General features: G+C 47.3%; 2 protein-coding genes across 9 annotated transcripts in view; one reads left to right on the top strand and one right to left on the bottom strand.

Moving 5' to 3' along the window:
- Window positions 1–24710, top strand: part of rg (A kinase anchor protein rugose) — a 1244182-nt gene that overhangs the window by 604616 nt on the left and 614856 nt on the right. The window lies entirely within an intron of this gene.
- On the bottom strand, window positions 5191–24108 carry LOC139697544 (keratin, type II cytoskeletal 1-like). The gene is made up of 7 exons (XM_071596292.1): window positions 24029–24108; window positions 18942–19044; window positions 15271–15562; window positions 15105–15171; window positions 14293–14593; window positions 6527–6722; window positions 5191–5579 (listed from the first exon to the last, which is right to left on the bottom strand). The coding sequence occupies exons 2-7, from the start codon at window positions 19035–19037 to the stop codon at window positions 5191–5193; spliced, it is 1341 nt and encodes a 446-aa protein (XP_071452393.1). The 5' UTR covers window positions 19038–19044; window positions 24029–24108.

Genomic DNA, 24710 nt, shown 5'->3' with positions numbered 1-24710 from the left:
CATTCTAGATCTTTAAAAAACATTTGACTTGGTAAAACACTTGACATTTTAACTTTGAGATGGTTAAAGAAATCTGGATTATTTTCACCCCAAAAGAAGAGAATATTTTTTCTTTAATGATTAAGGAAGTAATTTTACTCTAAATATATGAGGAAAAATATGTGGGCAAAAATGGAAATCAAGGAATTTTTGAATTAGTATATATATTCTTGGTGTGTACAATTATTTATTCTGGATAAGGCGACGCGAAAAAGAGAGACGCATCCAATGGTCGTCAGTGGTTGGCCACAGGCAAAGTGCATCCATCAAATTTCGTTGGATGGGGATTGGAGTCCAATCGGATCGCAACTGAATGCTGACTTGGAATATTTTGGCCTACCTCCTGATTTCAAATCGGAATGCCTTTCATTTCATCGATCGAACCAACACCCTTTATTTCATCGATCGAATCCTTGTGCTAGATGGCAATTCAGCATTATATTTTTAAATAAACGAAGTCCGTCCAATAAATACGCGAACTGCGGCCATGAAACCTCCATCCCCGAAATCTCACTCCCCTGCCGTCATCCCCGTGCTGTTAGAGACATCTTCAAGCTCCGTTTTGCCGCCCATCCCTCAAGTCCATTCCTTCTTCGTCTTCTTCTAATGCCTCCGTGTCTAAGGCTTTCAAACCTAATCTTACACTAGCTTTTCCGACTATGGTGTTCAACTCTCCATCCATCGTTTAGGTGGCCGTCTCCTCGTCCTCTGCAGGGTCCGTACAATTAGTATCGGGACTGGTTCCATAAATCAAAATTTATTGCAGTTTTCATTACAATTACTTATTATTCTTCAAAATGCATTCCTCCTGCATCGATACACTTAGTTCGGCGCGTCTGTCACTCGTCAAAAGCCCGCTGGAAGTCGGTTTCCGGAATACTGTTGGGAGCCTGTGTCGTCGCCACTTGGACTGCCTCGATGGAGTCGAACCGATATCATTTGAGCTCCTTTTGAGCTATCCTTTGAGGTAATAAGGTTTTCCATAAAAGGCTCATCTTCCTGGACGCAGTCCAAAATATCTTGCGATATTTCCACCCGCGACAGTTTTTTTTCCTCGGTCAAGACTTTCGGCACCAGCTTCGCACGCACTTCCCTCATCGCAAGGTTCTCTGTTATAATGGTGTGAACGGTTCCGACCGAAAGACCGGTCTCCTCACTGATAGAGGCGATGGTTAAACACCTGTCAGAGTCCAAAACCTTTTTCACTTTGGCCACCTGAGCATCGGTTCGTGCGGTCGTCGGGCGTCCGACGCGGTGCTCATCTTCGACGAGCTCCCGGCCTTCCTTAAACATTTTGTGCCCCTCAAAAACTCTTGAAGCAGTCACGATACTTATTTTACGGACCCTGTATTCAATACTTTTCCTTTGCTCGATTGACTAGCCGGTGGGGTTCCTTTCTGTTTATGTGTTTGATGCAGTAATTGTGCGTCAAACACTCGTACGTGCCCTGTATTTTACAATGTTCTCATTGCTGCCCTTCTCCTTCCATCGCATGACGTTTTCCCTCGAATAGCTTTTAACCGACTGTTCTTCTCTACTGTTGCACGCATATTTTTCCATCCGAGTTCTTTCATGCAGCCCGATGACTTTTGATGCCTGTGTTTTAACATCCTTTTCAAAGTTTCTGACGCTTTGAATCCCTTACATAAGGTGCGAACGTTGTTGGATTCTCTTTTTTTCCCTCCTATTTCCACTTCGCAACTCATTGGCTCCTTCGAGACCATCATGCATCTCGGTTTTTCAGCATCCACTACCACCTTGTCTTTTCCTGCTCTTGTAATAAATCCTTTTTGCTGACACTAAAACTGGGTCATCTGCAAATACCACGTAATAGTTTGCATTTACCATTCTGTCCCCTAGAGCTGCTAGAGATAGCATTCGCCCTCCCTAGTATCAGGCCCTTGCACACACAGGGCTTACGAGATTTCTCCCTACTCCAGCGGCCCGCCAATCACACGCAATTAAATAAATAAAAAAATTACACAAATAAATGCAGACCAGGCTAGAGAGGGTAGGGAGAAATCTCTAGTAAACCCTGGGTGTGCGAGTGCTTGCAACGGGCGAGGATAAAACCTATCTTGTACACCTTAGCTAGAATGTGTTTTGCTCTTGTATGTTGGTTTCATCGCTTGTTCGCTATGCCCTAACCGACTTTCATTTCTCATTTAATTTAATGTTTTTACCCTGAATATTCCTTCACCATATCCTTAGTCCACAATTAAGAGTACGACTGGGGTTGATCTTTCCCATAATACTCCTACGGCCGTGGTTACGATTGCTGTCGATTCATAGTCCTTCTGTTTGATTAACTTGTTTTCTAATGCCAGTTGTGTAATTTTTATTTAGATCTTCATTTACTTCTGTTAGCTTTCTCGGAACTTTTCTCTAGTTCAACATAGATAGTACATCATCTTATCTTACCCTGTCAAAAGCCTTTGTGAGTTCTATAGGGAATAGATGTATGAAGCTCGGATGCGGAATTCAGAGAACTTTACATACCGTTGTACAATGTTTTTATAAAAAGTATCGGTAACAATTTTTTCCTGACGTGTGGATGAAGTGGTGAAATGAGCCCGTCGGTTGAGTTTGCGTATGGATCGAATTGGCATTGACAAGGTGACAGCGCACACACTTTTATCACTTAAATTTTGGCAACGCGAAATATATGCGCTAAACTCGTCCCTAAGGTCTTTGGACGGACGGCCAAGAGTTGAGTCGAGTGTCTGCTTGCGAAGACCTTCCACGACGTCATCGCGACGATTCCCCAACCCCCTTACAGCCCCCATTTAGCACCAGCAGACTACTATATTTCCTATTCCCAAATGTCAAATCGTCACTTCTGGCATCACGTGTATCTCTACCATTTCTAAACCCAAACTGATCATGCTCAAGTAATCATTCGAGTTGGAAGGAGCCAATCAGGTGAAACGGGGAACGTCCCAGTCTCAATGAAAGTCTACTCGGTGTCCGCATATACCGTGTCGTCGTCCTGTGATGCTTCGGTCTGGTGGTGCGCATTTGAAATGCACGATCGCCCACTTGATACAAATGATAGATACAAATCCGGGAATTAAAGTCTATGACTATGCGATCAAAAGTCGAACATGTTCTATTTCTAATGCCATCACTATCGAATAAGTAATTCGAATATGGAATGAAGGCATGGGCCAAGAAAGTCTTCAGAATCCACACTACTGCATTTAAGTCTAGTACGGACGATACGTGCCACATGATACGTTGATGTACAGAACTGCTGTGGTGTAGAATAACGAAAACACATCGAATTGCTTTCGCGATTTTCTCTCCGAGGGAAAAAAACATGAATTCATGAAATCAGAAGGGGTGCTGGAGAAGTAGATGATGGCGCCCCTCGGGGAGGGATATTAGGTCCTTCCCTTTTCTTCATCTCCGTCACTCCCACGTAAATGCCAAACAATGTGGAGTTTACTCTCCGTTCGCGCCCCTCGCATTTCCCCGAGTCCCTTTGAATTCCATTCTAAATATTTGCGTTTTGCTATAGAACCCTCGGACGGTTTTTCTTCCGGTTCTTTGCTTCTTTTTCACTCTCAACGTCACCTTTAAATTGACCTTTCGTCGTCGCTTCCCTCCCTCATCTGAAACATTTTCACGTTTTGAGAGGAAGAGTCTTCATCGAGACGATTCATGTGCGTTCCCGCTCCTTAATTATACGCGAGCACTTTTCGGCTCTTTATTACGCTTTATAATTGAGGGAAATTAGCGGAACGTCCTTTTGTCCACTACGATGCATGAGAACTTACGTATGTCACCTCTCCTCGTCTACCGTTGTCCTATGCTGCCATTGTGAAAGTTTGAATTATGATGATTAATATTTTGACCCTCTCCGGTTACAATTTCTTTACACCCTATATGTGGTTCTTCTTTTGCCTTTATTTTGGTGGCCATATGTATACTTATTTAACATGAATGTCATGGGCTTCCTTAAGTCTTGCATTTAATACGACTCTTAGGCCGTAAATAATTGTAATGCAGGTAATATCCGGATTAAATTATAATTTTCATTGTTCAAATATTTTCTAATTTGGTTGGAGAGAAAAGCCAGTTTTTTTAAGTATTATTTCTTTATTATGCGCTATACTTATGTCAGACGACGCCCATCCCAAATAGAGAGAGGGGCGAGTACAAACGTGAATGGGGAAGATTGGTAACTTCTGAAATATGCAAAATATCATGAAACGTACTTAGCTCAAACTAACACTGAAGTACTCCCTATTTTGCATAAAAATGATAATTACTTGGCGTGGTCCACCTGCAGCATAGTATAACTCGGTAAATTATATATATATATATATATATATATATATATATATATATATATATATATATATATATATATATTTATATTTATATATATATATATTTATATATATATAAATCCGTTTATTGTGCCACTCTGGCTCATGTGCTCTGAACATCTCGTCACGTGGCCGCGTGTGGGCCAATGATAGAACACAAGGCAAGCTGCCGCGACTTCAAACTTGCAATTCAACTGTCTTGTCCATGGAACGTAAAATGTTTTCTTGAACGTAAAAAAACACGGCAATGAATAAATAAAATTAGGACACATGACACACTTGGGGAGTCGCGGGTCGAACGAAAAAGTTCACCGATACGCAACACAGATTCGTCCCTATCACAGAGTTCTTTCACGGAGTCAGGAACACAAAGAGGGGCGGGCACGTCCACCATTTTTTACAATCACTTCGCATATGTATCAGCTTCAGAATACGTAACACAACATGGAATATTTGTTATCCAGGTCCTTCCTCGGCCGCACCTCATATCTTACCGCCGCAGTTCAAACACACGCACTTATTTCTCTGGTCCAATCGGCTTCCTGCGCACGGTAGCACTGGGCCCTGGATGGCCGGCGTGCCAGGGCGCAAGGGGGCGGGGTCGAGCCAGCCGGCCCTAGGAGAGGCACTCGTAGCACGCCGTAGCCTCGCTCCACTCGACGTGGAAGGGGTCGACGGCCACTGCAACGGCGACGCCGGCCCTGGGGGCGGGCGCCGCGTCACCCGGCGGGGACGGCGGGCGCCGGTAAGGGGCGGCCTTGCAGAGGCGTCGCTTGGCGGGGGGAGGGCGGGGGGGTGGGGGGCGCCGTGGTCCATGTCAGACGCTGTCCAGGTCGCTGGGGGGTCGGCTGTCCGGGAACACGGGCTGGTCGATGGACCTCGGAGGCGGTGGGGGCGGTGGTGGGGCCTGCGGGGGTGGCGGGTGCCCCCCCGCGTGGGGATTGTGGTGCGGCTGGTGGCCGTGAGGCGAGGGGATGTGGCCCGCTTCCACTTTGGTGACCGTCATGAGGCCGTGCGGCCCGCCCATGCCGCCCCCTCCGTTGGGGCCGCCGCCCCCGGCCGCCGCCGCCGCTGCTGCTGCCGCTGCCGCCGCGGCGCTGCTGCGGTGTTTCTTCCGCATGGTGGTCCGACAGTCCTTGCACTTTTGAGCCATCTTGGCCCGGATCTGGAGGACGCTGGTGTGCGGGAACCTCTGCTGGGTGTGTCCTTTTCGGGGGGCGGGGAAGAAAGAGGAAGAGAGGGGAAGGTGAGAGTGATGCTCCTCTGTAAGGTTATGCCGTCACCGCAAAAGCGCCCCTCCCCACTCGTATCCCATGAGGGAAGAGACGAGAGTGTTAAGAGAACGACTGAATGTCCTTTCTGTTGTCGCCGCGTGGGTGATCAATTCTTCGATATTATACAGGTTTAATTCTTTGCAGATGGGTGGCGTTTGAGATGGACCACGGATTGAATCAAATCCTCCTGGAAGTTTTGTTGAACCATATTTGGGTCCGTTTTAACGGAGAGGGAGACATTTAGCCCAAATCGAGGAGGGAATGTTGGAGAAGAAGGGAATTGAATGGAAAAAATATCTGATGTGGAATTAAGGGAGGTTTCGGAGGAGCGGGTCAGTAAAGGTTTTGTGAAGGGCGAGGGATGATGAAGAGCGGATTTGCGATAATTTAAGCGCAGCGTTAACATATGCCGCCACCAAGTCGTTCCAAAATTTACGCACTGGTAAGTTACGTAAGACCCCTGCTGAACATTTCTAAGACCATCGAGTAGAGGTAGAATAAGGAAATTACCTCAAGGCATACTCTTCGTGGGCTCAAATCACACGAGCGGAATTTATCACTGCAAGTGAATGAGGAAAGAGTTGCTGATACTACCCCACCATCCCGCTCTAGTGCCCCCGGGGTGGTGCCAGTCGTGCGCCCGCAATCAGGTTTGACGGGGATTGGGGGCCCCCGCGGCCCGTCGGCCGTTAACACGCACGAGTGTGATAGCTCGCGTGATTATGAAAGCTACTCATTCCTCATTCAATCGCTACATTTCCGTCAAATTCCACTTACTCCACCAATGCGTGCCCACAAAGAGAACATCGGCATTGGAGACAAAAGTGCCGGGCCCGTTTTGGGCCCCCGGAGGGAGATGCTGGGGGGACTGACACTCACGGATGACGATTCCCGTGCGGAGGGGGTCCAGCTGCTGCGAAGTGACACCCTTGGTGGTCTTGCCGGTCACGGACGAAGTGGCCATCTCGTCCCGGGAGAAGAGGGCCGCCATGAGGTGACAGACGAGGCGCGTGTAGGTGGTGGCCTCGTTGACGAATCGGATCTCGTCGTCCGTCAAGTAGTCGCCCAGGGAAGGCTGGAAAGGAGGGCGAGGGAGCTGCTGAGAGTGCTCAAACCGGAGAGGTAGTAGACGTTCTCCGTTTAAACAAGTGTACAAGTTAGTCGAAAACCGGGAAAGTATGATCACGTTTGCTATGTCGATAGTCCCCTTGTTTGGCACTAAGAACAAAGCCCGAAGTGCCTGGCCATCACCGAATGCAAGCACATATTGAAGGTGTTCGCCGATGCCCGATTCTCTCCTATCGGGCGAACCAATTGTATATTTACTTGTATTTATTTGTATTGTATTGTATTTATATTATATTTGTACAATATATATATATATATATATATATATAGATTTATTATTATTATTAGGTAATCTACCGGTTAAGGTAGGTTTTTGGATGGACACAGCTAATAAACAAATAAATAATTTGATTTGGGACTCCTAACAAAACACAAAATCCAGTCTCCTACTCTAAATCAGGTCCCTCTTCATCTCTGAGTACTTTCTTCCTCCCTTCATCCCGTCCAACATCCCTATCCTGTTCCTTCCCTTTCCTCGTCCGCCCAACATTCTACCCTCTATTACAGTCTTCAACATCCCACTGCCTGTCAATACCCCCTTCATCCACTTTTCCTGCCTCCATAGGATTTCTCCCAACAAATCCCTCTCCTTGCCCACCATACCAAGTACCTCCTCATTTAAATGATGGACAGTACATATATATATATATATATATATATATATATATATATATATATATATATATATATATATATATATATGTACATAGTTTGTCTAAAAATATGTTGAATGATTTTTTCCCGCCGTCGCGTACGGCTGTAGTGGGGAGATTTATGTTAGGAGAGTGGGTGGGAGTTCTTGGGGAAGCAATGCTTCGCTCGTCAGTTTTATGCGGTCCGTTACACTGTGCGGATCCCTTTTCGAGGGTAGCCTCATGAACTCACGATTCAAAGTTCCCCGGAGGAAATATACGCGATAAAATGTTGTTCTGAGCTAGGGAAATCGGGTTCAGGGGTCATGGCCATGGATTATTACGGAGATGGAAGCATTTTCTCAAGGGATGGTTTTTCGCAGGATCACGACGTTCGAGGAGGGGAGGTTGACGGCGAATGTGCAAAAAGTGAGAGACATGCTCGATTCCTATGGACACATGAACGTCAGGATGTTGGCAGAAGAGTTCAATATTCCGAAAAACCAGAGCGCAATGCATTCTTACTGAATATTTAGCCATAAGAAAGTTACATGCCAAGATGGTGCTGTGGGAAGATGTAAAGAATGCTGCTTGCGTGACAATCTCGCATGACCATTTGGACAGCGGTAGAAGTGACCTACAGCCCCGATGTGGCACGGTCGCAGTTCTTTTTGCTCCCGTGAATAAAAAGGAGCTTGAAAGGCAAGCATTTTGGAACGCTGGGTAGCTTCAAAGAGGATGTAACTATGTGCCCGAAAGAATTTCCCGTCGACGCCTTCGAGGAAGAGTACCGCGAGCGGTAGAGGCCTTGGGCATCGGTGTGTCGATGCACAAGGTTGCTCTTTTGAAGAATTGTTGTGATTTGTACGGATTAACCTTACAGGGGCAGTGTTCACTTTCTGGAAGTTTCCTATCCGTTTTCAAATGAAGATAATTTTCCACGTAATGAATTGGATACGACGCGTTTCGCCGTGATGTGGCATCATCAGGTACACATTTGTAATGAGATACGTGTGATGCATATATATATATATATATATATATATATATATATATATATATATATATATATATATATACACAGCAACCAATTCCGTTTGAGCTGCAAATAACTCCCATCTCTCACAGTGTGTGCGCGCGCGTATGTATATAAATGTGTGTATGTATAGTTCCAGTTACTTTTCTCCTCAGAGGAAGGTGGTCTTGACATCGAAAATTTCGGAATACGTGTGTCCTTTAATTTATGTGTTTTTCCATGTTTTTGTTTTCTCTCTCCTATTGCCCTGATAAACATTTTCTACAAAAGATTTTTCTCATCCTCAAAAACTGAAGACCATGGCCGAGTGTTCCCACCATCCCGCCAACCATTCTGGAAAAATCTCAAATTCACGAAGCCTCATTTCATAAATCTTCCCACCATCTAGATACACACATCCGAGTAATCTGGCATCTTGTCTCGCCTTACTCTTCCTGTTGCACTTCCAACATTGTGGTATAACTGCTACAATGTGCCACACGCAATGCTTTCTTCGCTGGTGAATGCGCCGCAACATATGATACGTGCCGGCAACCACGGTACAATCTGCAAATCTTTTTCTCAGTCAGACTCTAATGTCTTATGCAATATGTCAATTAGTCTTGCAAAGTTTTTACAATAGCGTCCATTCCCACCCACCAGCGAGCCTACACCACATAGCTGCTTGGAACTTACTGGGGCACCCATCATTCCCACACCCTTCCCCTCCTCCCACTGTCACTTCTATCTTTATTGTTTACACCGCGTGTCTTATTTACGTGCATGTCACACCTTTATCAGCTAACGGTAAAATATAGCTTCGCAAGCCTATATATACACGGACATACGTATGCTACATGTCTGTAAGGTGTAATCAACCATTGCCACACATCCTAGCGGTGACTTGCAGGGTACCATCTAGATACAGAGATAATAAATATACGAACACTCTCCCTCTGCATACGTACGCATTTATGCAGAGTGAGAGTTAATTGTCGCGCTACTTTTCGGCGTGACGAAAAATAACCTGAGGATAGATGAAGACGTGACCAGAACACAAAAACATTTTATTATTATTATTATTATTTGTTCTAGTATAGTCTTCCGCTTAAGGCAGGTTTTTGAAGGACAACCAAACTTAACACCCTGACATTTCTTAGCTTCATCTAACGAGAGACAACCTGACACTCCACACTACAAAAACACCTTTTTGTTTTCTGAGTAATTCCTTCCTCTCTTCATTCCGTCCAGCATCCCTATTCCTCTACCTGCTCTAGGTTTTGCCCTCCAATTCTCATGTCTAACTTAGCCTTACTCATTATAAAACATTCTGACAACCTGAACGTGCTATACATTTCTCTGCTATGTCTAGACTGAACTGAATTTACATGTGCGGACGAAATTCCACGTTTTGCAGAAGAGAACTCATTAATTTCCGGAATCCACGAGTGGTGTAATAAATGCAGTCGGGGCATGGCCACCCTGCCCTCGAGGGTGTCTCGAGAGAAATCCTACTTAATCGGTAAAGTGGGACGAAAAGTCGTCGTCAAAAAGGGGTAGTTGCTTCGGCGATGAAGAGGGGGAGAAATCACCCTGCGGCCGAGATTCCCTTTCACTCCCCCAGAGTCCCCCTCCCCGCCATCCGCGTGCCACCGCTCTCTCTTGTCTTCTCCCGGTGACGAGGGCTGACGAAGGCCGCAAGAGGAGGATTGAGCGCTTGCGAAACATGGGAAGAAGTTGTGCGCTAATGAGCAGCGATGCAATTGGGGGTGGGTGACGCGCGGATCGGTGCGGAAGTCGCGCGGGTTTCGGCCGGGGGGAGAATCAACGTTCGGGCGGCGGTGATATGGCAGAGATTCAAAAGTGGAGGGAAGGCCTTTGAGCAAGTGAGGAAGGAATTGAATGGGGATATGTTGGACAGAATGAGGGAAACAAGCAGGTGGGCGCAATTGAAGAAGGGTTTCTTCTAGTGTGACGTGACAGCCTGTTCAGTTACGAGAGGCGAATCGCATAGTTGTTCGGTACGTGTACAAACTGTGCACTCATTTTGTAAATTTGGTTTTTTGAAGGCTAGTGAGAGGGGTTGAAGGGAGGACAAGGGAATATGGTAGCAGTAGTTGATAGGATAGACCATTGAAAGCCGAGGTCATTTGCGACACTAGGAATAGGTTGGTAGGGGTGGCACATCCAGGGAGTGGAGTGAGGGTGGAGGGAAACCCGGGGTCGTCATTAGCCTGCTTTTAACCAAAGACGCCCAGGGGCACACAATAAAACGTGCCATCCGGCATGCTCCCCTTCAAGTGTACTCCGAGTAACACCCCAAATACTGATCGGGGCACCACTGAAAAATATCCTGTCCCCGCCGGGATTTGAACCCGGCGCCTCGGGGAAGCAAGAGGTGAGGTAAACTGGATGCGAGGGTCGGGAGTATCTTTAAGCGTATCCTCGAGTGTCCTGTTGGTGCCAATGTTTTTGATGGTGATGCTGGTGTGCACCGCATGTTTTCAATGCTCGACGTTTCCAGGTGTGTTCGGGAATTCAGGCCGTTGAATCGGCAAGAAATGAGTGTCCTCTCTTAAGGGTCCCGTCTTAAAAGTTCGTCTTTTTATGCGTTGACTGTGAAGGCGTGCAATAATTATTGACTGCAAGTTATCCCTCCTCCTCTCCCACCCTCGCTCCTCTCCCTCCTACTTGCCCACACTTTCCTTCTCCACACTTTTCCTCGGGGAAACAAACGTCGATGCATTTGCCGTTATGCTTTTCGGCGAGTCCCCTTATCTGCGATCGGTGAAACTTCCCAGGCAGGGTTTCATGTGTGTGTTTTTTAACTCAATAACGCATACATGTAATCGAATTTTTATGCAATCACTTTATTTACAATTTTCAGGTTTATCACTTTTTTATATATGTGCTATGTATATATATACTTTTACACGTATACATACACCATATAATATATACACATATATATAATATATATACATATATATATAATATATACATATATATAATATATACATATATATAATATATATAATGTGTAATCAAACAATTAAAAAATACATTTCCCCGTTTTTCAATAACAATATTGGGTATATAGATATTTTCAGGAGAATATGCTTACAAAATTAAAAATATTATCCTATACAAAACTTTGTTTTTAAAACATATTCAAATATTCCAATTCATTTGAGAAAACCTATCAGTGCTAAGGAACTAGTGGGTACTTATCACAATTTCGTATTTCGTATCACAAGTTTTTCATCACGGCTCGTGGTAGTGTTTCAGATAGGACGCACACTACGAACTCCGGCATTCGCAAATATTGCGACCATCGTTTGACTCAAATACGTTTCAAACTAATCGTCATCGTCTCGCTATCGACAATCAACAGATCTGCAACACTACCACGTTTTCACCTCATGGATTTTTTTCTTACAGACTATTCAATATACATAGATTATCCATTCTATCACAGTATTTATAATATTGATATTTTCGCTTGGGAACATGAGCAAGCAGCGAACTCCTCACTTGGTGTAACGATCATGGTTATAACAATATCTCGACCTGCGGCGAGAGAACAGAGAAGTATCGGTTCGAAATTATGTATTGCTATGACATGCTGCGATCAAAATGATTGCTTTAAAAGGCATTTTGATGTGACGATCTTAAAATTTATTCCAAAGTAACCAGCAGAGGTTGAAACGTCTCAAAAGGCCTCGGATCCGTAATAATTGATTCCCTCCCGCGGGACACCTCTTCTCCCTCTGCCCTGTCTCCATAAAATGCCATCGTTAAAATCTGTCACCATACGTTGAAACTTCAATCTGATTGAAGTTAGTCAAAGGCTCATCGAGTCCATTGCCCATATTTTGTTAACAGTGACGTTTGGGTTGAAAAGTAGAAAGGGAACAATCTTACTTTTGAGTAATTAATGTTTTCTAAATGTGAGCAGAAAGTGAGTGACGTCTAATGTGTGGCCAATTGTCTGAAAAAACCTTAACTAGCATTATAACTGTTTTATTAAAATTATGCATGGCTAATATGCATGAAGATGAAAATTTCAAATAGGCTATTTCTCAAAATTCCGTAGTTCGGAGATCTGTAAATATAAAGTCAGACTCTAAAGAAATGCAATTAAAACTCCAGTCGTTGAGAAAATTAAGAATCCAAGAACTTTCCAAAACATTATAAACATCCCAATAATTGGCAGAGCTGACAAATTACGAGTGGATGAATGGCATGTTTAGGAAAATGATGAGCTCGGAAGGAAAGAAAGAAATCCGGGAAATGTCCAGCCTCATTGAGCAATTCATTGCAATCATCAAACGCGCACCAACTGGCTCATCAAATGTGGCACGAATGGAACAACTTGGAATCGGATTGTTTTGTTGGCAGAGAACCCGGGTCGCAAGATTAAAACTTTAAGTGATGGAATTAACAAAGCTGCAATTTTTCTTTGCGCAATGAGCAATTCCCAATATATCAAGCGTGAAATTACCGATTTCATTGTTACTAATTGCGTTAATTAGGTCAACCATATCCTGTCATTTGTGAGTAAATGCGAGAAAACGAAGTATCTGACGGATGTAATGACTAAAACGATAAATAGTTTTTAGTCAATTTGACGCCGCTATATAATAAGTTCGACTGTACATAAGTATTTCCACTATCTGTTATCAGTATCACCCATGGCAATTATCATCAGTGACATACAAATTATGATATGTTAACATCACCGCATGGTTTGAAAGACTTTGTGAACGACAACATGGCACTCACCATGCACAAAACTATGCATCTTGACAGTTCTTAATTTCTTTTGGTGGGATGATTGACCTCTAATGTTAAAATTCAAGTTAAAAGTGAGTAATTGTTCTATATATCACATAATTAGGTACTTGGCTAATAATATATTGAAGTTACAATGACGTAGCTCATTGTTAATCGTTCGTAATCCCATACAGGGTCTCATTAACAGGTATTTATAAAATTCATTTTAAATTTATTCACGGAATGTTGGATATTCGTCTTTATCGCTAATTCAATAGGAACTTCATGGACTAAATGTGCAAGCATCAACCCTCATACTCAACTGATACCCTCCGAGGTTCGTTAGTCCCGAATCGACGCGATGCGTTGAGGCTTTTGCGACCCCAATGCGACCAGTCTTCATCAGATCATGAGATTGACATGAGATAATTAATTTTTTGCACCTCCTCCAACTGGGAATGGCCCTTATCGACCGTGACTGCGAACTTCGAAACAGAAAAGGCCCCTTCGAACGACGCATGGGTGCACAAAAGTGATGCCTCTTATAAGATCTCATTTTCGTCCAGGGACACTCGACGAGAAAATCGTCATCTCCGTGGAAATCTCGCAGAAAGAGCCGACCATAAGATGCCAGCGGGTCATAAAATTACCATATTCAGCGCCCGCTCAAAATACGTATGTTGTCAATGTCAAAAACTTATCCTCATTTTAGCAACATGTCGACGTTAATTACTGAAAACAGTCGATGCCTTGAAGGCTAACCTAAGAGAACTCGCGTTGAATTTAGGAAGAGGTACGACTAGACTGATTGAGTAGTTCTCCTGCGTGGGATTACAAACTACGCTCCTTGCCCTGCAATGCCGTGCCCTGCACCTACGATAAGAGGTCGTGAGCAGAAACGAATGACAAAGGCGCTACGTGGCACGCAAGCCTGGGTTGGTTTCCTAAGTTTCGGGCTGTGTCCCGATAGGGTGCGATCGTGTCGTTGGGGAGGATGTTCAAGGTCGGTGGCCGGGGAGCGGGGCCTCGGCGCCCCAGGGGGCGTAGGCGCCCTGCTGCCGTTGGTGGTCTTGCATGGCCTGGAGGGCACTCACCAGGGAACCGTCGTCCGACTGGGCCAGCTGAGCAGAGCACACCGCCGCCGGAACCGGGAACTGCGCCGAGGAGGACGAGGAAGATGGTCCAGCCCCACCGCCGCCGCCCCCGCCTCCCCCGCCACCGCCGAAAGCCCCCGAGCCGGGGAAGAACTCGCCCGAAGACCCGCCCCCGCCGTGGTGGCCTCCACCCCCGTGGTGGCCGCCGCCGCCCCCGCTGGCCGCCCCGTCCGCCGCCTGGGGCGAGGGCGACACCATGGACACCTCGGCTGCCCCGTAGTAGCTCCTGGTCGACGGACACCTGCGGACACGGGTGGCAAACGTCCCTTAAGTCGCCGGCAATCGACTCGAGCGTGGAGGTTCAACCTCCCCCGGACATCTCTAGTTTCAAGTCGTCACGATTAACTTTGACAATTATTTCTGTGTCCAATTTGAAAAATTGCTCTCCTGGACGTTTTCGTTCTGGGAATAACCCCATTTTCGACACATGATAGTGACTCGAAAACAAAATTTAAGCGACATTCGTTCGTCGTCGACAAGGAGAAACGCAGATGGAGCGAAGACGAACGTCGGACAACAACGGGGACGTCCATAACAACTGCGACTTGGGAACTATCCCCTCCGACCGAACCTCATTTACGTTTTCAGAAAAAATTGTAATTGAACTTAATTCGAAAAACAGCAGGAAAACCTTTTTATGCCCATCAGCAGTGAATAACTCAATGGTTCATGAGTTTCCTTAGAGGATATGGAAAAGTGGGAATATAAAGATTTGATCGAATAGAAGCGCAGGGCAAGACGGAAGGACTTACCTTCCAAGATCGGAGAGGCTTCTGCGGACCGAGTCCTCCACCGTCCTGGCCAAGCGGTCGCCCAGACCTGGGAAAGGACAAACTTGGATCATTAGAGGAGAATATCCCAAACAGTCGGCGGGGGCGCTGGATGGACCCCGGGGATCGGCCCCCGTGGAATGCTTACCTTCCTGCAGCTCCATGTTCCTCTGCTGCAGCTGCGCGATCAGCGTGCGGGCGTTCTGCAGCTGCACCGCCAGTGAGTGCACCCGCTGCACCAGTTCGTCCCGCGACAGTTTGTGCACGTCGCTCATGTCGTCGACCGCGGCGGAAGCGGACGCCGACGCGGTGGCCTCCCCTGCGCCGACGCGCCGCGCCTTGGCCGACGAGGAGGAGGAGGCGGCGGCGGAGGGCGGCGGCTCTGGGGACTGGATGGAGGGCCCCCGGAGGCACCCGGCCGCCGCGCCTTCCTGCAGCTTCTGCTCGGATGAGAAGGAGGGAACCCGCAGGTGCGCAGAAACGCGCCGTCAGATTTGTGCGCGCGCGCCGCGCAACATCGTCATTGTGTACAGTGCCGTGGTCAGGTTCACCAACCATGTAAATCAGCAAAGATGGCTGTTTTTGGAATTATTTAATTCTGAACTGTGATAAGATGAATACAAAACGAGCACCGGGTATTGTCATTCAATGCCGGTGTGGGGTCTTTGAGAGATTGCTAGGCTGACTACGCACCTGATTGTACATACTTCCTATTTCCTTCTTGATCTGATATTTTCTCAAAATCACTGCTTACGCCAATGTTCAAAGTGGAATGATTTTCTAAGTTACTATCGGCGGTGTTAGCGCGTGCTGGATTATTGACCAACTGAGGTGGGGCATATGTGACACGTTTAGATCAGGATTGGAGTGATTTTCTTGTGAAGTCGTCCGTGCCGCAACCCTAAAATCTTGGCGGGCGCGAGATGCTTCGGTCAACCTACCTGTAGGTCTCCACTGCTGGCGTATGGGATGGACGCCATCTCATCAATACGTTTGGGTTCTACTTCTTCCTAACTTTCTACACCTGGGACGTTCAATCATTTTTTCTGATCCTGAACTATTCGAAGAGAAAGTATACATTCTTGATCACATTTTTACAGTAAATTTCCGACATAAGGGTTGTGTAGACAATGAGTTAGTGTAAGGACAGAGAGCGGGAGAGGAAAACGATGAGCACTGCGGACGCCTTCAAGTAGACGGAGTGCGAAGAGGGTGTCACCGCGATACGAATGGTGTAGAAGTGTCAAAGAGGTCCAGGGGTGCGGCGTGGCTTCTGGGCATCCGTCCTCGGCCCGGTCGCTGGAGGAAACGCAACAACAAAAGCGAATCAGGGCAGCAGAAGAGGAGGTTGCAGTGCAAATCATTCGCCCCCGTTTGTGCAGCGGGGCAAACTCGGGAGCCCTCCTCGCATGGTGGCCCGCGGGGTGTTGGTGACGGCCCGCGGTAGAGGGGCCGACCAAGGATAATGGGCGACGATAAATAATCGCCGGTGGCGTGGGGTGGGAATGGCGGTCAACCGCCGCGCCACCTTCCGTCGCCGCCGCCCAACTAGGACAGAATCGCCACTTTGAAGCCCTGCCAAAAATAATCCCATAATCCATTCCCCCTGGTGTGTGCGGGAAGGGGGGAGCGGCACACCCGATGGTATCCAGATGCCAAGCCCGGAGCGGCAAACAAACATCTGGGTCCTCCACAACGCCACCACCATCCATTGAATCATTCCCCGAAAGAAGGAGGGTGCCGGCCCTCTCTCTCCCCGCTGGACGGTTTCCAAGGCATTTTTCTCGCTCGTCTGGAGGGATTTATTAAAAAATGTTTCCAGGGGTCCCTCGCCCGCCTTCCCTTGGATTAAGCGGGGAGGAGCGGCAGCGGAAGCCCGGTCGTTCGTTCCATGGCTCGCGTCTTCCCCACCTGAATGATAAACGTCTTCTAGCGTCGGGTCGGGTCTTGGATTTACGTGGAAAACCACGGCGAGACCGCAAATTTCTGCAGAGAATTGCGACGGAGTAATCAGCTCCGATTCTTCGCTGGCCCCTCCCCCTCAAGTATCCCATATTACCCCAGGATTCACTCCTTCCCCCCCCTCCCACGCACATCGCTCGCCCCCCGTCCAAGCCAACTGCGCCCCCTTAATGGAAGAAACCACGCGCACTCACGCGAGTGCCCGCCCGCCCGCCCATCGGGGAGACCGACTTTGGTGCGAAATAGTTCCCCGTAAACAATCCACACGTACTTCATCTCGGTTGATTAGGCAGTGTTTTTGCTTCGGGCATTATTCATCCGAAAGCCGATCGTGGAAGCGAGAAACGATGGGCGGCATATATGAGGAGGCTTTTGAGAAATGAATTAATGCGGATGGATGCCGCAAGTTGGCCAAAGCGGAGGGCCAACGAGTAAGTTTTAAATGAGGTGGGCGAAGGGAGGGGCGTTGCCGGGGACAAAGACGGACGGACCGTGGATGGAGGAGGAAAAATACAACGGCAGTGAGTGGACTGGCCAAGGCTGTGATACATGGGTGGATATTGATGAGCGGGGGGAATAAGTTGGAAGGAAGGAGTACAACTGATGAACAGCATGAAGGCGGGCAGAAGTAAACGAAGAAATGCAGAAGGGAATTATGGAAGCACACAAGAAGCTCTTGAGAGACAGTGAATACATATTAGCCGTTGGGAATCGTTCAAAAACCAACCACCTTCAATTGGTAAGAATACCTTCGATGAATTTTGCGTCATGACCCGCGCGCCGCCAGCGAGGAAATTAAAATAATTAGATCCTTGATTTAAAAATCTACGGAAGTCACCGCTATGGCAACATATGTATGCATATATATATATACATACATACATACATGAATATATATATATATATATATATTTTTATATATACACATATATATGCATATATTCATAACCCGGGACCCTCCGGTCAGTAGTCCAACGCTCTACCGCGACCCATATATATATATATATATATATATATACGTATGTATGTATATATATAACATACATATATACATACATATATATACATACATACATACGTATATATATATATGGGTCGCGGTAGAGCGTTGGACTACTGACCGGAGGGTCCCGGGTTCGATTCCCGGGCAAGGCACTCAGGGCACCTGCAGCTCCACCCCAGCTATGTGATTTTTCGGGTACCAGTTCTTCCTGGGAAACTATAACCGGCACAGGGAAAGGAACTGCCCCCCCTACCCTGGTGTGTGAACACACGCCGTCGGGCTTAGTACTGGGTGAACTCTACCATCACCTACCAAACCTTCGGGTTGATTACTGTGTTTATGGTTATATATTATATATGTAATGCGTATATTGTTTCGGCAGAGGATGTTGGTATTGCCACCGAAAATTTCAGAAGACGCGTGAGTGTCATTTTTTGTTTTTCTATATTTTTGTTGGCTTTCGCCTACCCTGAAGTGTGAATTTCACACGCCGTCGGGCTTAGTACTGGGTGAACTCTACCATCACCTACCAAACCGACCTTCGGGTTGATTACTTGTTTGTGGTATATATATCTGTGTATGGAGTACGGAATGAATAATTCCACCTTAATTTTCGGAGGTGCACTCGTGTCCCCTGTATCTGTCTGCGTGTTCTTTATCTTCATAACTTACAGAGGGATTCCCATCGTAATTTCTCCAGTGACATGGCAGCGCCTGCTTTCCTTTTACTCACTCATCTGTCTCGGTTCCAGCAGATCTTTTTAATACTTTACCCCTTTCATTTCCCAATCATATTTTCCCGTCAATTAAAGCCGCCGACTGCGGCGTATACTGCCGACCGCGGCGCAACTTACTCGTTTCCGGAACGAAGCAGCGTCCACCTGCGAATCCCAGTAGCCCAGGAACTCCCGGATGCCCCACGTGCTCTGGTGACCAGGGTCGCCCGCCATCCTACCCCTGCGGAAACAGAGAGAAGGGGCGACAGGTGAGGAGAGGTCGCTCACCCTCGGTGACGATCCGGGGAGGGTTGGTTGGCACGAAGACTGCCAGCGAACGCACACGCGTTGCAAACTGCATCTCCATTGCGTACGGGCAAGATCTCCGACCCAATTAACCTGGGAACTGTCCTTAAATTCAGCGAGGCTTTGTTGGGGTGGAGGGAGCGGGCGCTAAGTTATAACGTTCCCTTACGAGGTTTGGGTAGTCACGGATGAATCCCTAACGCAAGGTTTGTTATGGCATTTTGCCCACCATTGCTTCCAAAGAAAGAATTCCAACTATCCTTAAACAACTAGGAACGCATTGTGCAAATAATCAGCAATGAAAAGGTCGTTTCAAATTTTTACCGATATTATCGATCTATTTGAAGGGTTTCGAGATGCTCAGTTTCGTTTCGATCTGTGTGAATTTTATTCCCATTAAATATGTATTTCAAGGTGGTGCAGTTTTTGGAGGTATTAACACGAAAATCAAGTCATCAATATAAGTCGTGATGAGCGTTTAAGCCAAGCATAATTTCATTTTTATTTGATTCGTCCAGAAAAGGTTCCCGCGTTGATATAGTATTGAAAGCGCCCGTTGTTACGTTATAGGGGAAGGTGACGAAAAGGACCCCACACGGAATCCAAGGACGCTGGACACTACGCGAGAAGAGAGCGGTCATGGACGGTGTGGTACATGCAACCACATCGCACATTTCATTGCATTTTATGCAATTTATATGCCTGTCTATTAAGTGTTACATATGTTGAGATATATTTCTTTATTTGGTGTTTGTACATCTTTCCAACTCTCCACTACTTTGCGTTTGTTGTACTCCCTCTCTATATGTGCGTGTGTGTATATATATATATATTTATTTATTTATTTATTAAGATTTTTAAATCCCAGAAACACAAAGAAATTGACTGATTGATGAAAAATCGGATGATGACGGCCGTGCCGTCGAAACTACATATGTTAGAGTACTTTCCTTGTTTTCCAGTGTTTTAAAATCTTAATCAATGTTAGTGTGTGTGTATATATATATATATATATATATATATATATATATATATATATGTATTAATTCACATGGAAATCTATATGAGGAAAAGGGATAGGAACACATAAAGGATTCTTCTGTCTATGCGTGCCACGATACGCACTGTTCTTATCCTTTTGATGTTCTATGTTTGCTTTCCTACTGTCCTTTACTCTTGTGTATCGTATATTTCTCCTTTGGTGAAACAGCTCCCTAACGCCATCTCTCGGCCAAAGATTCGGGGCACTTGGTTGCACTAAGCACCCGCAGATTTCAGTGTAAATTGCGTTTCCTCGATTGCTCAAGTGGTTAGAGCATCGGCCCTAGGCAAGTCGAAAGATTCGGTGTTTAAGTCCCAGTCAAGGAAATACTTTTGCGCTGGTGATCTGGTCCGATTGACCACGTCCGATATAACTGATTTCCCTGCTATCCTTTCTTCCTTTGTCCTGACACGTGGTACAGAATCCAGCTCCAGTTAAGTGACAGCTTTAACTTGCCGCGTTATTTATTTTCATGCGCTGGACTTGAAACTAGATCCTCAACATGGGTGATTCAAACTGCACCGTGCATGTCCAGAAGAGTAACCTAGAAAGAAAACTTCCTCTCCATTTACACATGAGAAGTACACTTTCGGTACTCTGTAAAAAAAAATTACATCTTCTAACTCTCCTTACAGTGCCCAGGATTGTGGAGTGCATTTGACGGCATTCGCGTAGGCTTACGATTTGAGGAGAGGGAATGTGAATCGGGTCAGTTTTTATAACGTGTGAGGCACTATCAATTCTCTTATGAGAAATACATTAATTGAGGACTAATACATCGGCCATTCCGTGAATTACATTCCACTATTTCAGTGAACTACGAGCTGGACCCCTCGCGACTTAAGAATTGTTATGAATTATTCCACTTTTTATATTCGAATAGGTCTCGATTTTGGTTCAGGCGGGTGTGCGTAGATGTGGGTGGCACAAAAAGATAGCCTCCTGCGGCGGGAGCAATCGGCGATTTTTCCCTTTCTTAATGAAAATGTCTCAAGGAGAACACACAAGGAACCGCGAGCAAAACGTCCTCGCCGCAGTCGGAGCGGAAAAACCACTCGCCACCTGCCTGGCATTACGGCAAGTGTCTCAAGAAGAAACCCGCTGCACAAGGGCCATTTGCATTCCGCTGGGTGGGAAAAAATGGTTGAAGCGCGTCGGCCGGATGGAGGGAGGGCCCCCCCCCCTGGGCCCTTTACGTCACCCTCTTGACCCTCCCCCCATTGGTCCGACCATCGACCGTTTCCACGAACCAATACTATGTCCCCCACACTCGCGTTCGAGGTGTCGAAATCCCCTCAATAGACACATGCATTGTTTCCCAGAGAAATATCATTAAGATTCCCTCTTCCAATTCCATTTAACAGAGACATCGGACGGTGCGTGCAAAGCATAGTGGTCTCGTGAGAAAACGGGGAAATGTAGGATTCGCCAATGGTAAGCAAAGTTCATTCAGCCGTCGATGACTGGTTGTTTGAAAAAAATTACGCGGAACGTAATAAGAAAAAAATAGAATGCAATGACGCATTATCTTCTGACATTTTCTGTAAAGTTGGGAGTGTTTTACCCGAATTAGTCATAGAGGAAGGCGTTTCTCTTTAAGATCTTATCCAGCCTCTGGTGCGACGTAATTGCCCTCCGCACTCAGGAATGGTTAAAGGAATGCTGTTGCAAAAGTCATCCTGAAATGGGCACAGCTGCTAATGAAGACACCGTTTCAGGACAACGCGTGCGGTTTAATATTTCATTAACCCATATTTAATGGTGTAAAACTGAAATTGAGTACCTCGGAACAAAAAGCGTCAACTGTTGAGCGACCCACGGCACGGGTCCTTCCCCTCCCCCCCTCTCCATAACAGGGGAAAGAATTCCTCTTCGGACGGGCCCCCTAAAATTCGGACTGTTCGTTCCGTCGGGGGACGCAGGGCGGCGCCCCCTGTTCCGAGTGACTTCGCGCGGCGGGGGAACTACCCCCATCACGTGACCACCGCGGTCGCGAGCGAGGGAGTGGCGTATTTGTCTCTCTTCGTCCCCCGGGGTCATCTTTCGCAGCCTCTGTACCACATTCCTCCCGTCCCCCCCCTCCGCTGTCGAGGGGCGCCTCCCTGAGTGCGCTTCGGACGAAAAGGGCGCCACGCAACACCTCGCTCAACAATACGTCACTCTAGAACGTGATTTGTTCTTCGGGAGAGAATTGATCTTTTAAGGTTAAAAACACGTCGCGAGAAGACATCGATCCATTTGGCGCAGGCCCTCCTGGAGAGAGAGAGAGGGGCGCATCGGAGATGAGGGGGTCAGACGGAGGAATTCCTCCAGACGGCGTGAGGGAGGGAGAGGGATGATTATCCCGCCTATCCCCCCATCTTATTCCGATACATGCGTCGTCCTAAGAGGGGTCGGATCGACCCCTCTTTAGAGACCCTTGGTAAGCAATCGCATTCTCAGGGAGGTTCGCAAATCATATCCTAATACGGTTCTCATTTTACCATACAAAAATTTGTTTAACCAAATTAATGGCACAAAGCAAGCATCCATCACCAAGCGCCACATCTCCGCCTCGGAGATCAACTCGCAATGATCTTCATGCCGTTCTCCCCGCTGCATGTTTCCCGAGGGTGCGTCGGTGATCCCATGGCCCACCCCCCGACTCCATCTGCTGCTCTCTCTCTCTCCTTCCCGCACCACAGCTGCCCAATATCTTTCCCGAAAATCCTCTCTGTGCGTGCCCTTCAAATACCTCCTCCTTTCTTCTCATTTACTCCGTGAGTACCATGCGATCACAAACATTCATCACGTTGATAAATATTGAATTCAATAAATTCAACGATATTCAATAAATTATTGAATATCGTTGAAAGAAATTGCATAATTTTAAAATTATCGCTCCTTCCTTGGAAGCAATTCAACCAGACCGCTGCGTTCTATCGAGCTAATCATTTTGATATCATTCAAATGCACCGGGCTTCCTTAGTGTGAGTCCGGCGTGCCTGCTGCTCCTCGGCAATACGGAAACTGGTCGTCACGTGAGTGTAACACTGCACGACTCACGCACCCACACGAATCCATTGGGAGGAGAAGGGAGGGGAGGTTACGGCTGCCCCCCTCCCCGCCCGTGAGCGTCGTCATAGCGGGCGACCGCCGCCGCCACGCACACACGACAAGGCGAGAGAGAGAGGGAGGCCCTGACGCGGCGAGGCGAGCGTCGGAACACCAAGGACTCACTCGGCGCCCGCCATTCTGGGCGATCGCCCGCGACGCTGGTCTGCTCCTGCACCGCCTGACGACGGCCCTCGAGTTGGGGGCACGGATCGGCCAGTCAACATCATCCTCCCTCCCGCCTCTAAACCGATCCAATAGGCGGGAAAGGGACGCCGTACTCAGAAGGGGTTAGGTGCAGAGAGTGGGGGGGGGCACTCGTCTGCCCACCCCCCTTCACCCGTGGGGGGGGGGATGGGTAGGGAGGCTTTTTTTCAGCCCTTATTGACGGATGTGCGTGCATCCGGTTCGGTCGCCATGGAAACCGCGAAATAGGTGTGGCCTGCGGGTGCCGCAATTGTGATGATGCGTGGGAAGGAAAGGAAACTTTAAGTATCCGAGGGAGGCTCGCAGTGGTCCGGAGACATTGGCCGTCTCGTGGCGCGGGAAACGTTTTGCACAAAGCGAGAGTTAGCCGAAAATAAATGAAGCGGATGGACCCTTACGAAGGAAATATCTCTTTCTATCATGGGATTCTGAGAGAATCCAGGGAGAGTTTAAGTTCCTAGGGGAGGGTGATGGTTGGACTCTACCAGGGGGGGGGGTTGAGGTACAATACCGGTTCTTATGGGGGGGGGGGCTACCAGGACTGAAGAATACATATTTTAGGAGGCGTCCCACTCACCGTGTCCTCCTCCCTTTAGCGGCGTGTGGCGGCGACGGTTCGCGTCTCGGTTGCCAGGAGGCCGTCGGCGGCGGCGGCGGTGGGCGCTCCCCGCCCGGCTGTCACGTGACCCTCCTCTTCTTCGGACTCCCTTCCATTTCCAGCACTCCGGCCCATGATCATCGCCGTGAGCCTCCCCGGAGTTCCGGAATCCGGCGACCCTTCCCCCGCGGAGGCTATGATTTTTGCAGTCCTTAGTTCGTTTACTTCAATATGAATCCTCTTGCGTGCAGATCGTTTCGGTTATTTTTTTAAAACGAAATAATGTCTTCGAATATCGAGGTTGGTGCGTTGTGGTTTATTGGAGTCGTTGGGTGGGGCGGCCGGGGGAGAGGGAGGAGGAAAGGAGGGTGGCCATGATGATGATGATGAGAGGGCAGCGGAGATGAATGGAGGGATGTAAAAAAAGGCGGATCGCGATGTGTGTGTGTATAAAAAGGAAGGATATTTTGGAGAAGGATCTCCCACCACACTTTGAAACTTTTTCCCGGGCCCTCTCGTCCACTCTTTCACGCGTGCTCCCCTGTGGAACACATGTGTGTCGCTCCGGTGGACACACGCAAGCGGCCCGGGCTCACACGGCCGGATGTGGAACACATGTTACCCGCATGTGCCCTGCGCCCGTCTCTCCCTTCGGATGTGT

This window comes from Hetaerina americana, unplaced genomic scaffold, assembly GCF_022747635.1.
Source record: "Hetaerina americana unplaced genomic scaffold, ioHetAmer1.1.p SCAF_8, whole genome shotgun sequence".
NCBI lineage: Eukaryota > Metazoa > Arthropoda > Insecta > Odonata > Calopterygidae > Hetaerina > Hetaerina americana.
The sequence above is the reverse complement of the archived record's forward strand: the minus strand, read 5'-3'. Positions and strand labels throughout refer to the sequence as shown.